The following is a 16,665-nucleotide window of genomic DNA, read 5'->3' as shown; positions in this document are numbered from 1 at the left end:
TGCATTAGTCACAAGCAGCTGTGTTATGCTGCCTGCTTCAAACAAAATACTTTGGAAAGTCAGAAGCAGTCTTCCTTTCAACAAGTAAGGAAATTCAGAATAGTACTGGGCCTCTATACTGAAACAAAAGATGGGAAGATCTTGATGAAAAGAGTGTTTCTGGAATACTGCTGCTCTGAAACAACGGTTAAAGAAAGGCAAAACTGAGAAGCTATGGAAGATATGTCTGTAGACTGATGCAAAAAAAGGCCACACAAGTCTTGATGACATGAACATATTATAGTGCACTACAGGTGAGGCATATTCCTTACTTGTTTCTGAGTTCCTTGATTGCATCAGGCTTAAGGCTTGTATGCAGGACAACCATACTGTATAGCATCACAGAATCATTTAGGTTGGGAAAGACCTTTGAGTCCAACTGTTAACCTAACACTGTCAAGTCCACCACAAAACCACGACCCTCAGCACAACGCCTACACATCTTTTAAACAGCCCCAGGGATGGTGACTCCGCTTCCTTGGGCAGCCTGTTCCAATGCCTGACAACCCTTTCCATGAAGAAATTTTTCCCAATATCCGATCTAAACCTCCCCTGGTGCAACTTCAGGCCATTTCCTCTTGTCCTATTGCTTGTTACCTGGGAAAAGAGACCAACGGCATCCATACTATAACATCCTTTTAGGTAGTTGTCAAGAATGACAGGTCTCCCCTCAGCCTCTTTTTTTCCAGGCTAAACAACCCTAGCTACCTCAGCCGCTCCATGTAACACTTGCGCTACATATTCTTCACCTGCTTTGTTGCACTTGTCTGAACTCTCTTCAGCACCTCAGGGTCTTTCTTGTAATGAAAGGCGCAAAACTGAACACAACATTCAAAGTGTGGCCTCACCAGCCACAAGTACAGGAGGATGACCAGGAGGAAGATGAAAGGTTATGAATGTTCTAGGTGTTGCTTGTACAGAACAGAAATTGAAAACGAACATACTGCAACACGATGGGGAGGACAACAGAGAAGTCCACAGAGGACAGCAGATAAGGTCACTGTACTCTGGATTGTGCCAATTTCCCCCCCCGCCCCTAGATGACAGCTTTCATGAATAGGCCAGACAAACTACCTTGAGAGGCCTAAGGATAATGAAATTAATCCTCTGAACTGCAGCAGTGAAAGAACTTCTTCTGCAGTTTCACAAATGCCTGGGTTACAGTAGAAGAGTGATGAGGGACACTAGTAGTGTTACCTGCATCCAGTTTGTGTCACCAAAGATCTTGTAGCGAATATTAAACTTCAGGTTCATCACAGGTGCTGAAATCCGATTCTCCCAGGAAAGCTTCAGAACAGTAGGTAATATTCCTGAGTCGACTGATAAGTTGTGTGGAGACAGAGGTTTAACTAGAAGAGAGTTAGAGTTAACTCAATAGCTGTATTTTATTACGCCTCTAGCAGTTGGTACAGCAGTGGTGCTGTAACACCACGGGCAGAGTCTTTCACAAGATTGAATGACTGCTACTTCACACTAGTTGCTAAAGCAGACCACTCAACAAGAACTTGCTATGTGGACTGTGATCAAATCTCTCACCTTCCCAACCTTTGTCCAGCACAATTCAAATTACAGTCAACAATATTTTGGCAGTGTTAATTTTTATACTGAAGAAACATTAACACATTAATTCAGCAATATGCACAGAAGCGGCAGTTACAGCCTGCTAAAGCTTTATTAAGAGCCATATAGTTACCAATCTCAATGGGATCAAGAACAAGAGGATCAGATTCAGCCTGCCCAAGAGCATTTTCTGCTTCTACCCAGACCTCCAGGTTAACAAAGAACTGAACATCAGTAACGGTACAAGAATTGTTTACATCTTTTGGTATACAGTCAGGAAAGTTCTCTTGTGGCCTAAATAAAAGAGAAGGAAAAACAAGCAGTAAGTTTGATTTGCTTCAGAGAATCTTTTCAAGTAGATCAGAGTGATAAATCAGTTCAGCTTGCATGTTTTCTCTTTGCCATTATCTTTGTAATCAGAGGGGTGGGGAGAAAAGGTGAAGAGATTAAAATGGCTTGTTCAGCCACAAATGCACAATTTCATTAGAATAGAGACTAGAATTAATTCTCTTGACTTCAAATCACGTATCTTCAAAAGTAAAACACACAGTATTGTAATTATCAAGTTGTATAAAAATCTGACTTAGCTTAAAAAATAAAGATCAAGAATTTATACATTTAATCAAAGACAATATGGCTAGTACCTAGCAACATATTCATGCATTAGAATAGTATACAGTATTACCTGCCTGCTCTTCAAGAGTACAGTGTTACACCTGCACCATATAATCATTTCTGTTCACTGTCTTCTGCTACACAAACAGCACATAGTTCTAAGGGCATCACATTTGCAAAGTATGGAAGTTTGATATCTATCCATACTTTCTACTACACTTGTTACCAAAACACTTTAGCAAAATGTGGTAGATGGAAAGTTGTAGGCAATCTTTTGTGTTCCCGGAGTAGAGAAACAATTCTGTTCACTCAATTTTAAACTACAAGGGGCCATCTGAAGACTTTGAAAACTGAAGTTAATTCGCTTTCACAGGAGAAATACCTTTGCTGAAGCTTCCATGTTAGCGTTAGTCATGGACAAATATCACTCTGAGTTCTTAGGAGTAAAGAACAGATAATACCTCTACAAAATCCAGTCATTACATGCTGGTTTCCTTACTTAGAATTATAGAATGGTTTGGATTGGAAGGGACCTTCTACTTGTATAGAATGGGACAGAATAGTCACCACAGAAAAACCTAAAATACATAATATGAGTGCAGCCACCTACTGATTAGATTTTTGTACTCAAGCCACACTAATCATGTATTTGAAGAATGGAAAAGTATGACATAGCTGTTACTCAAAACCAAGAGAAGCAAGAAAATGTCAAATCTGACTTAGAATTACTTTAAATGCCAACTCCTTTAACTCTTCCCCGCAAAAGAGAAAGAAACTTCAGAAAACTGGATTTCAGTTAAGAACTCTTCCAAAGTATCAAGGAAGTTAAAGGAAGTTTGGCTTAGTCTGTAATTTTTATTCAAAACTATTCAGATATTCTACAGAGTACTACTTACCATCTGTATTTCAACCTAAAGTGTGTGTCCAGGAACGTATGCCTTCCAGGGTTCCAGGTACAAGTCATAGGATATGTGAGTTTTGACAACTGATGCACAATGCAACTTAAGTTTGTGGGCTTCTCTGGTGGCACTGTACAGAAAAGGTTAACAATAATTAATCTATATGCACGTTTCAATCCAGTAGCAGTCACGCTAAGTGTCTCATTAGCGCAATATCAGTGAGTAACAGAAGCATTTATAGTCAGATTTATTTATACGAGATGGGGCAAAAAGTCCTGGATACCATCCAGCAACAGACGTGGCTTAATCGGCTGTGTCGAGGAACAGTAGGCTGTATAAGAAACAAGCACCTGACAGCAAGGAACAGCACAAATGTCTCATTCTTTGAGGTAGAAAATCTGGTATCAACCATCTAAATCTATTTTAATTCACAGAGAAAAAAATGTTAGAGAGGATGACAGCTGGATTGGCACACGCTGACTTTGCCAATAACCTGAGCTCTAAGGAAATCGTGATAGGTCTGTTCGCTACCACCTGAGCTATGGAAGAAGGATGCTTTAGCTGCAGCCACCTACAGGAAACATAAGGGATCTTCATCAATGCACTTTAATTGTACGTACAAAACTTTCAGAGTGCAGCTGAACTATTTTTTCTCCTTCACACAAATTCAAATCACAGCATACAAAGAGAATGTTTCTAGCTTTTAGAATATCACTATTTACAAGAGGATAATATACTTGAAGAATCTTATCTCCTTTCAGACAGAATGCTATTTTCTACAGAACTACCCTATGAACCTTATAGATTTGCTCCTGAACAGGTATATTCTTCTCAAACCTGTTGTTTTTCTCATTGTTTACAGATTTTAATTGACAGTATGGAAATACAGTAGCTTTAAATACAAACGCATCTCAGGATTCATATGTGAATTACAATTGCAGAATGTTATCTGTACTGTCATCCAGTTTATCATCCCTCAAAATATTTTATCTGTCCTCACCTTTCCATATACTTTGCCTGTCACATCTTTTCTGGTAAGGAATTTACTCCTCAGAAGTTGAACTAGAGAACACTGTTGTTCTGTGAAAGCATTTTGTAGCTCATGCTAGAAACCACATTAGTTTAGATTGTGAAGTCAGGCCAGCTGTTTCTATAGACCATGCAACAACTGCCATACTTTTTACTAACACTAGGAGGCACCAAAATTAAGTAGCCATTCATACCCCAATATTAAGGACCCTTGAACACTTACTTATTTTATAAATGGTCCACCAATTAAAAAGTAGTATGTCTGGTTATTAATGTTATTTTTGATCCTGTTTGACCAACCTAATCTCCTTCTATGACAAGGTGACCTATCGAGTAGATGAGTGAAAAGCTGTAGATGTTGTGTACTTAGACTTCAGTAAAGCCTTTGACACCGTTTCCCACAGCATTCTCCTGGAGAAGCTGCAGCTCACAGCCTGGATGCGTGTGCTCTGTGATGGATAAAGAACTGGCTGGATGGCCAGGCACAAAGAGTTGTAGTGAATGGAACCAGATCCAGTTGGCAGCCAGTCACAACTGGTGTTCCCCAGGGCTCAGTATTGGGGCCAGGTCTATTTAGTCTCTTTATCAATGACCTGGATGAGGGAATTGAGTGTGCCCTTAGTTTACAGATAACACCAAGTTGGGTGGGAGTGTTGATCTGTGGGAGGGTAGGAAGCCCATACAGAGGGATCTGGACCCATTGAATCATTGGGCTGAGGCCAATTGTATGATGTTGAACAAGACCAAGTTCTGGGTCCTGCACTCAGGTCACAACAACCCCAGGCAGCACTACAGGCTCAGGGAAGAGTGGCTGGAAAGCTGCCTGGCAGAGAGGGATCTGGGGGTGTTGATTGACAGTGGCTGAACATGAGCCAACAGTGTGCCCAGGTGGCTAAGAAGGCCAACAGCATCCTGGCTTATATCAGGAATAGTGTGGCCAGCAGTACTAGAGAAGTGATAGTATCACAGTACTGGGTGCTGTGTTCAGTTTTGGGCCCCTCACTGAAAGAAAGACATTGAGGTGCTGGAGAGAGTGCAGAGGAGGGCAACGAAGCTGGTGAGGGGCCTGGAGCACAAGTCTGATCAGAAGCAATTAAGGTAACTGTGGCTGGTCAGCCTTGAGAAAAGGAGGCTGAGAGGAGACCTTATTGCTGTCTACAATTACCTAAAAAGAGGTCATAACACGGAGGGTGTTGGTCTCTTCTCTCAAGTAGCAAGTGATAGGACAAGAGGAAATGGCCTCAAATTCTGCCACGGGAGGTTTAGTTTGGATATTAGGAAAAAATTCTTCACAGAAAGGGTTGTCAGGCATTGGAACAGGCTGCCCAGGGAAGTGGTGGGGTCACCATCCCTGGAGATGTTTAAAAGGCATTTAGATTAGGTTTTTAGGGACATGGTTTAGTGACAGTTAGATTAGGTTACAGTTGGACTCAATGATCCCCAGGGTCTCTTCCAACTAAAATGATTCTATGATTCTCAAGACCTCAGTCTTTTCTCAAAGAGCACTTTCTCAACTATGCAAGTGCTTTCATGCTTGAACGAGGAAAATTTATTGTTAAAGCTACTTTCTTACATATACAGATAAAGTAATACAAACAGTATGTTCCATCCTTCAGGCAGTTCAGGCTAGCTTTAGTGATACAGATGGACTAAATATTTCTCAGTCCATTAATACTACAGTGTTATTATGAAAGCAGGACATATGACCTTATTGTATTTCTTTGAACACTGGAACAGAAGCAAGAAGTTAGTTTATTTCCCAGGATCTATTTCAGTTAAATTCACATCTTTCTGTAGTTTAATTTTTCCTTCTTCAATATTTTTCTTTTTTTTTTTTTTTCCTTTTTCAACACTGAAATACTCCACAGTTTTTTCTATTTTTTAGAAAACTTTATTCTGTCCATATTTACCAGCTTTGACAGCATTCAGTTTGACAACATTTTTATACAATTATCCAGGAAGTGAGGGAAGAAAAATAATTTCAAAATGTGCACACTTTCTACTGTTTGCATTCTCTTCCCTGTTTATGATGAGCAACTTTCTTAAGACCGGAACAAAAAGCAAGAAAAATGGTACTTACAGCCTATTGTAACTGTAATTCCATAAATGTTCTGCTCAATCTGTCCATCTGCTAAAATGTTGCATGTCAGAGGAGTAGCTAGTGAAGAAGTATCATTGAATGTGACACTGGAAACTGTTCTGTTTATTTCACGATACTGTTCTTTAGGTACCACTCTATTTTTAACTTTCCAGATAATTTGACTGGCATAGATATTGCCAAAGTCAAGACAACTCTCATTCAAAATGCATAATGCTGTGAAATTGGAACCAATGGCCAATACAGGAGACTCTGGGATGATGTGACCACATGACTGTACGAGTCCACCTGAAACTGAAAACAAACAAACAAACAAGAATGGCATCTTTATTAAAAACTACAGAGCATTCCATAATCAATATTGCAGATATAACACTGGTGTAACGTTAAAAATACTACATGTGTATAAGCAGGAATTGAGTTAGTTACTTGAGGGTTATAAAACCAAAATTAATTAGTGGGCCACCAAACAGATTTAAGGGGAAAACCAGTGTAATTTTAAACCCTAGCCTTTACAAAAGCATTTTACCAAGCAAGAAAAGCTCTACTAATAAACAGGGGCCTTTAGAGAGAGAAGAGTCAGGGACTGAATGTTTAGTATGTTTTCAGGGAGTACAGTAATATGCTTGAAGTTACTCCTGCATTTAAAAAGTTATTTTCTGTTGAAAAAGTTAACAAGAAAAAATTGGGATAAGTGTGCACCTTTTTTTTGTGGTGGACAAGGTTTAGAAGAATTGCATTTAAACAGCTAAATACTCAAGCTGTCTGTTTCAAAACTTCAGTGTGTATACGATAAGCGTATTTGGGAATTACAGAGAACTCTGCACATTTGATAGTGCTCTTTTACAAAGGAACAGGAACAAAATGGGATGACTATTGCTACAGAGGCACCTAAAGAGAAAAATGCCAAGTTTTAAAGATCATATAAATGACTGAAGTACTGCCTTGAATCAGCCATACTAAACACCTTTATGATGATCAGTTGCTACACAGTAGAAGTGGTCCACAGCTCTAACCTGATCAGAGCCTATTACACTAGTTCAGTGGAAGCTTATTGCTTTAACAGCATTTAGTCTGAAAAAGACAGGTTTTCATTTAGATACCATTTGGCTTATGTGAAATCAAACTTCAGTTTGCTAAAGTAACCTGCTCCAGTGATGTCAGTGGAAGCAAAGCAACCTTCCACTGACTGAAGTCGCTCTTCACTATCTCTGTAGACAGATGAGGAATGAAGAGAGGCAGAAATGCATATTGGTTTAATATGCATTGTTTTGCCATAGTATTAAGAGCATAAACTAGGTCTCTCTACCCTAATAGAACTTGCTTTCTGTCCTCACTCAACAAGTGTCTAGACAAAAATCAAGTATATACTTCAAGCAATTAAAGTTCTACAAGTCTTGTCTTACCTTCAAGAGAACAAATACTCAAGAGCAGATATAAGCCATGGACCACCTGGTTCCACACAGGAAACATGCTGCACAGGATTCCTGCAACAGAGATTTTATTTTTTTAAATTAAACTATTACTCTTCTCTTTAGATCATAGATCAAATACAAGTCCGGATTTGACAATGACAATTTCTTAGGTATGAACATTTACTTTCCCAAAAGAGTTAGTATCTCAGTACTCTAGAAAAAGAAAGGGCATATTGTTTCCATTTTACTCACTGCTATAACAAAATCCAATGTCTACTTGAGACAACAGATGCATTTTAATGCCTTTTTAGTTAGAAATTTAAGAAAGGCATCAGCATAAGGCTTTTGTGTCATATATGGAAACAAACTTAACTGGTACTTCTATGGGAGGTTCAGATAGAATATAGGGCATAACACTGTGACTCAGAGTTTAAAACAGAACATGGTTACCCTACTGACAAATACTTTGCACAAGGTCCAGAACAAATCACCACAAGACCAAGCACCTCATTCACAAGTGACTTAAAATTCATTCAAGAATTACAAAGCACAACACCTCCATATCAAGAATCATTGATTGCTATTAAAAAGTATTAAGTAATTCTTCGAAGCTTTACAAGGGAGTTTGCAAAGCCTCTTACTTTCACTGATCTGACAAAACTTCTTTGGAAACTGGTATTCTGAGTTTTATCCCTATAAATGGCAACTCACTAAGGAGTATCAAGGAATTCCACAGTATTCCTTAGAAAGGAAAACTTAAAATCTACATTAACTATTACCAGACAGAAGAGAAACAGCAATTTATGACAGGAAATACTCCTTTTGCTTTATTAAGTCAGTGTAACATAAAGAAAGTCTGTATTCATAAGAATTAGAAAGCAGCAGTAAGTGAAAACCAATCTCAAACCTTTACAACAGAGTGTTTGTAGTGCTCAGCAATGTAGATGTGTTTCAGTTAGGGTTAAAATAATAGCCATCAGAATCACTCAGCAGTATCTGTATTTGCATCTATACTTGTGAGTTCATTACCGAAAACCCACCAAAATTTCCTATACAAAAACTTTATACTAGAAACATGAATGATTATAAGACTTGATAACTATGTTAACAAGCATTTTTATTTATCATTAGACATTTTTTTAAAAAAGAAATAACAAGACTTATGTATAATCAGATTGTAGTTGTATGGAGTTGAATCAAAAAACTTATTTTTTTCCATGTTACATTCAAGCACTTTCAGTGGGTTGGGTATGAAAACCCTCATACAGTTTAAGTGTAATGCATCTTTAGATATCTAATGCAAGCACACAGCAAGATAACTAAACCAACTGATTTTTGGTTCTTACAGATGAAAAGTCTCCCAATATCTGAAACATCAGGTTTCTACCTACCCATGACTTTCTGCATTTTAAAATTCAAATTAATGTCACAAATTTTAGTAACGTCACATGGTGAATACAACTAAACTCAGAAGTATATTCTCTTTTGATTTAGGCCTCCAGATACTGAATAAAACTAGCACATAGAAATCTATTTTAGTCAACTTATTAACATTTATCAGAAATACTGCTTGCTACCAAAAGTTTGTTGTGCTCTACTCAGGACAGACCCTAAGATTTGTTATTTTATCAAGATTAATTTAAAGTTATTTAAGGTGAACAATTTGAGCTGCAGAAGATCTGAAGCTCATGAGAACCCTGAGGGCAACTACAAACTAGGTGGAAAGATGCAGCGGGTCCACTTCCCAGCCAAAAACTGCAGAACAACAGCACAAGCAGATTCCATAATGAGGAAGAAAGAGTGAAACAGATGTAAAAAAGCACAAAGGACAGTTTTTAAACAACTTTCAAAGTAGTATTTATCTCCCATTTGGTATCACAACTGGTGCTGCAATAGAATAAAGGCAGTGTCAGTTAAGCTAAGCATTACATAACTACCAGGTTACTGGTTTTCCTTTAGGTAATGATTTATTTCAAGTTAAACAATATTTTCACAAAACTATTCAAAAACTGCTAGTATTAAAATCATGTTAAGTCATACTAAGTATTGCTCAGGTTAATTAAAAAAAAACTGTGGAGCACATGAAGGCATGAAGGAACATAAAAGCCAACATTTAAAAGGCAATAACCAACTCAACAGAAGTAAACAATAATACAGAATTGTATGATGTTTTTTGTAAGAAATCACAGACTTGGAATACAAAATTTTAGTTGTCCTGAGCAGATTAATTTACACATGGGAAGCTGAAGTTCAAATCTCTACTACTTTGCACTACAGTTGTGACTAGTCTCAAAATCATGCTACCGTTTAGCATATATCTATCTGTTTTTAGAACTTTTGATGTATTTTACTCCTTTCTGCTGATGCAGTTTGAGGAAGATCAAACCTACACACCCCTAAATCCATAAAGGGGCGACTGCAATTAGAAATGTGTGCTGTTTCTTAAAACATTGGTCTCTCTGGCTTTTATAGGACTGATCCTTACTTGAAATTAAGTTATAGGGGAAAGAACCAGAGTTACTCTAAGCACTTCCATCCATCTTGCCTAGACAAAAGCTGGAAAAAAAAAAAAAAAAAGTGAGGTTTATGACTAACAAAATAAGCATTTCAGGGGAAGCTAGTGATTTTTTAAAATCTGAGCTTATGAAGATGTTCAGGTGCAAACAGCACAGAAACTCTGCATATAAGCTACACCAAAACTTGAAAATATAGTATCGTCATTCAAAAGAAAGAACTCTTCACCTTTAACTATTGTAATTCAGTTGTGAGTCTGGACAATAAAAAACTCAATAGTTTCAGCGTTTATGCCCAGTCTTCCGTTTTACAAACTTGTGTAGCATATTACAAATCTAAGTTTCAGCAACCTGATGCTGAACTAACACTGAAGCAGCTAGTCAGGTGTGGGGGTTTTTCTGGTGGTTGTTGTTGTTGTTGTTTTCCCCCCCCCTTTTTTTTGGGGGGGGGGGGGGGTTTGGGGGATGGGCAGTGTTGGTGTGTGTTTGTTTGCTTGTTTTGTTGTTGTTTTTCTTTTTTTTCTTTTCTTTTTTTTTTTTTTAAAGCCAAATCAACATTCTATCTATACTATGTAGTTGCTGTGGAACACTAAGTAAACAGGACAGGAAGACTGAAAAAGAAATTGACCTTAGAAGTTTGCCAGGTTACTTTCATAGTTAAGTCTGCCAAACTGGCAAGGGATCAAGGTCCATCAAAATACACAGTCAATTCAGAACTACTGCTGGTCACAGTCCTCAAGTCACAGAACTTAAGAGAGAGAAAAAAAACAAACAAAAACCCACTGTTAAAATGCTTTGATTACTTCAGTAAAGACAGACATGAAATTCACGTGCCACAAGATCACCTCACTTAATGTCTCAGTCTTACGTGACTTTATTATTCTTCACATCCTGCTACCATTTTGAAAGAAAAGCACTAAGCCCTTATGCCTGAACCTTAAACCTATGCTTCAAGCAGTGTCCTATGAAAAGCTAGTAATGACCCTAATGTCAAGGGTCATATGTACAAAGTAGCAACAGCATTGAGTTTTATGACTAACTTGTGGACCACAGTTTTTTAAGAAACATCAGGCATTCATGCAAAACAGATACAATTACTTATTCTGAGCAAAACAGAAAAGCCTTACACATTAATCTCTCTTCATAGATCATGAAAATAACCTCAAGATGAATTCAGGTGTATGCCACATGATGCCATAGTCATCACATCTCCATTTCAGAGAGATGACAATTACTGTGCAAGTGACCTACAAATTACAATTTCAGTTTAAGAGACTACAGCCAAAATACATTCTTGCCAGCAAAGCCAACTTCCAAGTCAGGAGGTATAAATAACACCATGACCACCACAAGAAGGTGTTAGATCTATTAAGGCTCATTGTTCATCAATCCTGAAAGCCTAAAGTTTGTTGACAAATAGACTTCCAGAAATTCCTCAAAAAAAATTAAGAGCTAAGTTTACAGCCTCTAGTGGTAATCTCTAACTAACAGTCCACATAGCTCAGGAAGATAAAACAATAAACTAGTACACAGAAGTGAAACTGCACACAGCAGCTACTGCTTGAGGTTTCACAATAAGCCAGGCACTAGTTAAAGCCCATCTAAAAACTGTAACTATTCTCAAGGAATTTTGGTTATTCAAGCTGTAACTGCTTTCTAACTAGAGTATTTCATCTGCAAGCTTCGTTCCTTCCTCTAAGCTTACTTCTTTCTTGGAAATATTTATGAGACTCAAAAAAAGCCCAAATACCTCTAAGAGAATTACATGAAAATCTTACATAACATTATACATGCAGAATATTCTGAAATTAATTTTCATATTGAAAATACCTACACACAAATGTTATTTCTATCCCTTTCACCAAATGGACAAATCAGTTGTCCACATTAGTCACTCCTTTGCCTCTAGAAGGATGCTTCTCCCTACCTCTGGGGTTTTAGTATAGCACTCAGAATAAAAAACCCAAACAGGGGCACAGATTAAAATGGCTGAAATACCTCATTAGAGGCATCAAATACTTGCTTGCAAGAACTCAGTTCTTCCTATTATCTTCCTTAACTGCAGATCACTTTCTCTGACATACTTCAGTGTTTGGTGTTTTTTTTTTTTTTACAAAATAATGTCTTAGTATTCTGTGTTCTCATCTCAAAGTCAAACCTTCTAGACTGACAACCATCAACACTATTTCTCTAATTTAGACAGTTCTTGTTCATACAAGAATCATCCTAAAAAATGGCCCAGAAGTTTATTTATTTTCCTAAACTGTGCTAGTGCTAATCCTCCAGAGATGCAGTATGGGAGACAGTGGATCTCCATTTTGTGTGCAGATTTAGAGATATGCATGTATCTTTTTTTCTTAAAGAAAAAAATGATATATAGGCATTATGTGAAGAGGTCACTTTTCTAGACACACAAACAAGATCCAAATATTTATTTTCAATGCTTAACTTCCAGCAAGTAATCTCAAACTTTCATCAGCCTCTCCTACTTTCCTATTTCCAACACACAGATTAACACTTTGTCAAGTTTGGAAGTTACATCCTTCCAACAGATACCCTTTGCATATAATTATTCCTCTAAAAATATTTAAGAAGAGTAAAAATTTAATGTTCTATAATGGAAAAGAGGGTGGGAAAAAAAGACAGTAACTCCCAAAACATCTGACATCTTCAGGCGGTGGACCATCTTTCTGTCCCCCCTTCTGAGTGACAGGACAGATCACAAATGACAAAACTATAACCTCCATGTAGTTCTATTACTATATTTCTCCTTCAGAAATGCCTCAGAAGTAACAAACAGCCACCAGCCGGCAGTCACCTAGTCAGCCTAAAGCAACTATGAAAACCAAGACTGAGATTTATTCTTGTCTGCACTGCCAGCACACTTGGCAGATCGCTTTCCTTTGTGCCTCAGTTTCATCATCTGCAAGACAAAAATAATGACACTCTTTTTATTTAGGAAGAGTGTCAGAGACCCACTGCGAGGATGACTGGTACAGAGGAGCCCATCAAAGTCAGCAGGTGACCATGGCTGTTCACTGCACCCACTCCTCCCTATTTCATCAGGGAATCCTACAGTGGCTGGATCAGATGTAAAACAGAGTATGCCTTTCTTTGAAGGCCAGCAGTTTGCTACCTTCTGATCTACAGGCCACAAGAACAGACCACTTGTGGTGAAAGCAACAAAAATGCGACACTTTTCAACAAGAAAATGCCTGCCAGTAATATGGCCAAGCTTACCAGAGAGCTGAAAAAGGCCAAAGAACAGGAGATCAGTGAGGGTCACAGCACCTTTATTAAGATTGTCAGTATTAACAACCACTGCACTAGAGAAAAACCCCAGATAATCTTCAGTCTTACCCTCTATACCATGCCAGCAGGTCAGTAAAACCGCACCAAGCCAGGGTTAGGGCTGCAGACGAGACACCCCCAGCAACCGGTACTACGCACACCGGCAAAAGGGCCTTGACAGCCCCTCAGGCCCCGGTACCGGTACCCCAGGCGAGGCCATGTTGCGTTTTAACAGCCTTCGCCGGCCAAGAGCAGGGAAGACGCCACTGCTGGGAGCGGGCGGCGGCCTCCGCGCCCCCTCACAGCCCGCCGGGCCGGGCGGGGCCCCGGGCGGGGCAGGCCGCAGCCGGACGCCCCCGCCGCCGGGGGGGAATGCGACGGATCGGCTCGGAAGCGAGTGGCGCAGGGCTGCCGTCCTCCCCCCGTCTTCCAGTCAGCCTTGGCCGAGCGCCCACGCCCACGCCCCCGCCCGCGGCGCACGGCCCGGCCTGGCCAGGCCAGCGCAGTTACAGCCGGGAGGGAAAGCGCGGCCCAATGCGGCTCCCGCCGGCGAACGCCCCTCAGCGCGACGGGCGCAGAAGCGGCGAGGAAGCTGAGGGGGACCGAAAAGAAGGGGAAACCGCCTACGGCCGCGAGCCTCCCCGGCCCTTACCTGCCGCTGCAGCACCGGGGCTGCCGCCACCAGCGCCCCGCGCCCGCCGACAGCCCCTAAATAACGGCCCGTCCCCGCCGCGCCATCGCGCCGCCGTCCCGCACGCGCGGCCCCGCGCCCGGTCACGGTCACGCTCCCTCCCCTCCGCCCGGCGCCCTTCCCTCCGCGGCTCGCGCCGCCATTGGGACGGCGGTGGCGTGACGTCGCCGAAAGGGGGCGGAGGGCGGAGCTTCCCGTAACGCGCCGGCCCGTGCCAGGATCCCGGGCGCGAGGGGCGCGCGCGGGGGGGCGGGGCGGCCGGTCTTTGAGCGCGGGGGGGGCCCCTCCCACCAATCGCCGCCCGCTGCCCGGCGCCCCCCGCGCGGGGAGACACCGTCCGCAGGGTTCGCGCTCAGGGGCTTCAGCGTGGGCAGCCCCGCGTCCCGGCAAGGGCGCCGGCAGCGCAGTCACCTCCGTCGCCCCCTGCGGCTCTTCCCTGCGGGCTGGGCGGCAGCCGCGGGGCCTCGAGCCGAGGCGCATCGGCCCCTGCCCGGGCCGCCGCCAGCGGGGCCTCTGGAAGGTTCTCCCGGCCCTTGGGCGGCTGTGCCTGCGCTGCCGGCGCGGCGGGGCTGCGCCCGGGCAGGCCTGAGGAGGGAGCGCCCTTTCCAGCGTCTGCAAGGCGCCCCTGGGAGCACGGGCGGGTGCATAATGCTCTGCCGGGCAGCGGCGGTGTGTGCAGAGCGCTCATACTGACAGCAGCCCCTAGAAAGGATGTTTGTGGAAGGCTGGGCGGCTAGGAGATGGTCCTTACTAGATCGTTCACGTGATGGGGATCCAGGGAAGCCTCTCTCACCCCTCGATTGTTATCATTGTACATTTCTTCATTCAGTAATCCGACAAAGTGACTGTTATAAACAGGGGACAGTCATGTGCTCTGAGATGTCTTCATTCCAGGTTAATTTTTTCCAGTTCACGAGTGAGAAGGAACACTTGTCAGTGCCACAGCCACAGCCCTACACTGTGCTGAGAGTGCTGGAGTAGGCCATTTCTAGTCAGCAAAGTACCAGGCATAACTGATGCATGCCCAGGTTGCTTCCTGCCACTGTGTTACTGTTTCTCCTCTTGATAGTCTTTACACTTAATAGACCCAGTACTTTCCATCTTCTCTTACAATGTTTTTTTTGTGTTCCAACTCTTCTTAATATACGAGGACAAATGACATCCGGGGAAAAAGTTTCATGTTTTTTTTTTCATTATGAAAAAAAGTACTTCAGCATTACAATTTTTCACTTTTGCTTTCTCTTCAGGTTATGATTGATGTGTTGGTGCTTATGTTGATGTAGGATTACAGTTTGAGAATCATGTATAATTGGTAGCTTTTCAGTCTGTGTGGATACCCCTACTTCAATACTGTCAAAAAAATCAGTGTTTGGCAACAAAAAGTTAAGTGGAAGCAGGCTTCAACGAGAGGGACCACTAAAATAATGTGGTGAGCTTTTTTTTTGTTTGTTTTTCTCTTGTTTTAGCTTATCATCTGTGTTCTGTAAGATCATTATAGTTCTGCTGCTAAACAGACATTCCAGGAGTCGATGCTGAACTCTCCCTCCCTCCCCCAGCCAACAGAAAGCCTCTTGTGACATTCTTATTCCGAAATCCGATAGCCTGGAGCGATTCCTGGTTTATTGCCAGAACTTGTAGAACAACATGCGTCCCCTTCAAAACCAATCCCTTCTTAGGCCTCATGCATGACTCGTATTGTAACTCTTCAAATAAGTAAGAGCTCTTCTATTTCACAGACCGTTTATAGGCTCAATGTAAAACCATTTCCACATAGCTGAACTTGCACAGAAGAACAAAACACTTTGTTTGCAATTGTACTTTTTTTTTTTTTTATATTGGCACAAAATATTAATATAGTAACCATTTAGTTGCTGTACTCAGTATTGTGTGACCTCTTCTTCTAAGGTGATTTGCTTTCCAGAAGATCTTTTGTGGATTTGAAAAGTGATGATAGCATGCTTGTCTGTCTACCTTTTGCAAACTCTAGGTGCATGGAAAGATACCTCAAAAGTATAGCCTTATGGACAGACTGAGTCCCTCTTCTCAATATTATCAGTCAGGGGGCACAAGTCAGTCCTGTATTTTTGACCAGCCCTAATTGCAATGTTTGGGTAGCCACTGTCCTTGTGGGTGACCTGAAGACAGTTGCAACAGCCCTTGCTGATATCTTGTTGATCTTGATAGTCCAGTAATTCATGGTCAGGGCTGCTGTTTGTCTTTCCTTTCCGATAAAATAATTTGACATCCATATTGCAAATACAAGTAAGTGGAATTAAATGTGGCAAGATATATTTTTCATAAATGATCACTGTCCACCCTAAATGTGGCTTTTTGTTCATCTTTTCCTTCTTTCACAGGCAGGACTGAATGTTTTGAGCAACTACGCTACATCACTTAGTAGGTTGAGTTTTGTTTTTACTCTTATGAAACCTAGAGTTTTAATCTGACAGGAGGATTGTTCATGTTGCAGTGATTTCTAGTTCTGTGTCAGCATTTTGTCTAGTAATAAATGCTG

The 16,665-nt window shown here is 41.2% G+C and overlaps 1 protein-coding gene across 1 annotated transcript in view; it reads right to left on the bottom strand.

The window, feature by feature from the left end:
• The window catches only part of IL6ST (interleukin 6 cytokine family signal transducer), a 31,136-nt gene extending 16,894 nt beyond the window's left edge, over positions 1-14,242 (bottom strand). The window contains exons 1-6 of the mRNA XM_080362981.1: positions 14,112-14,242; positions 7,647-7,727; positions 6,223-6,534; positions 3,111-3,243; positions 1,733-1,893; positions 1,237-1,388 (exon numbers count right to left, since the gene is read on the bottom strand). Of these exons, the coding sequence (XP_080219107.1) occupies positions 1,237-1,388; positions 1,733-1,893; positions 3,111-3,243; positions 6,223-6,534; positions 7,647-7,713 (825 nt within the window). The 5' untranslated portion in view covers positions 7,714-7,727; positions 14,112-14,242. The remainder of the gene's footprint in view (positions 1-1,236; positions 1,389-1,732; positions 1,894-3,110; positions 3,244-6,222; positions 6,535-7,646; positions 7,728-14,111) is intronic.
• Positions 14,243-16,665: the final 2,423 nt, after the last annotated feature.

This window comes from Nesoenas mayeri (genome assembly GCF_963082525.1).
Source record: "Nesoenas mayeri genome assembly, chromosome: Z".
Taxonomy (NCBI): domain Eukaryota; kingdom Metazoa; phylum Chordata; class Aves; order Columbiformes; family Columbidae; genus Nesoenas; species Nesoenas mayeri.
This window is presented reverse-complemented; position numbering and strand designations above follow the sequence as displayed.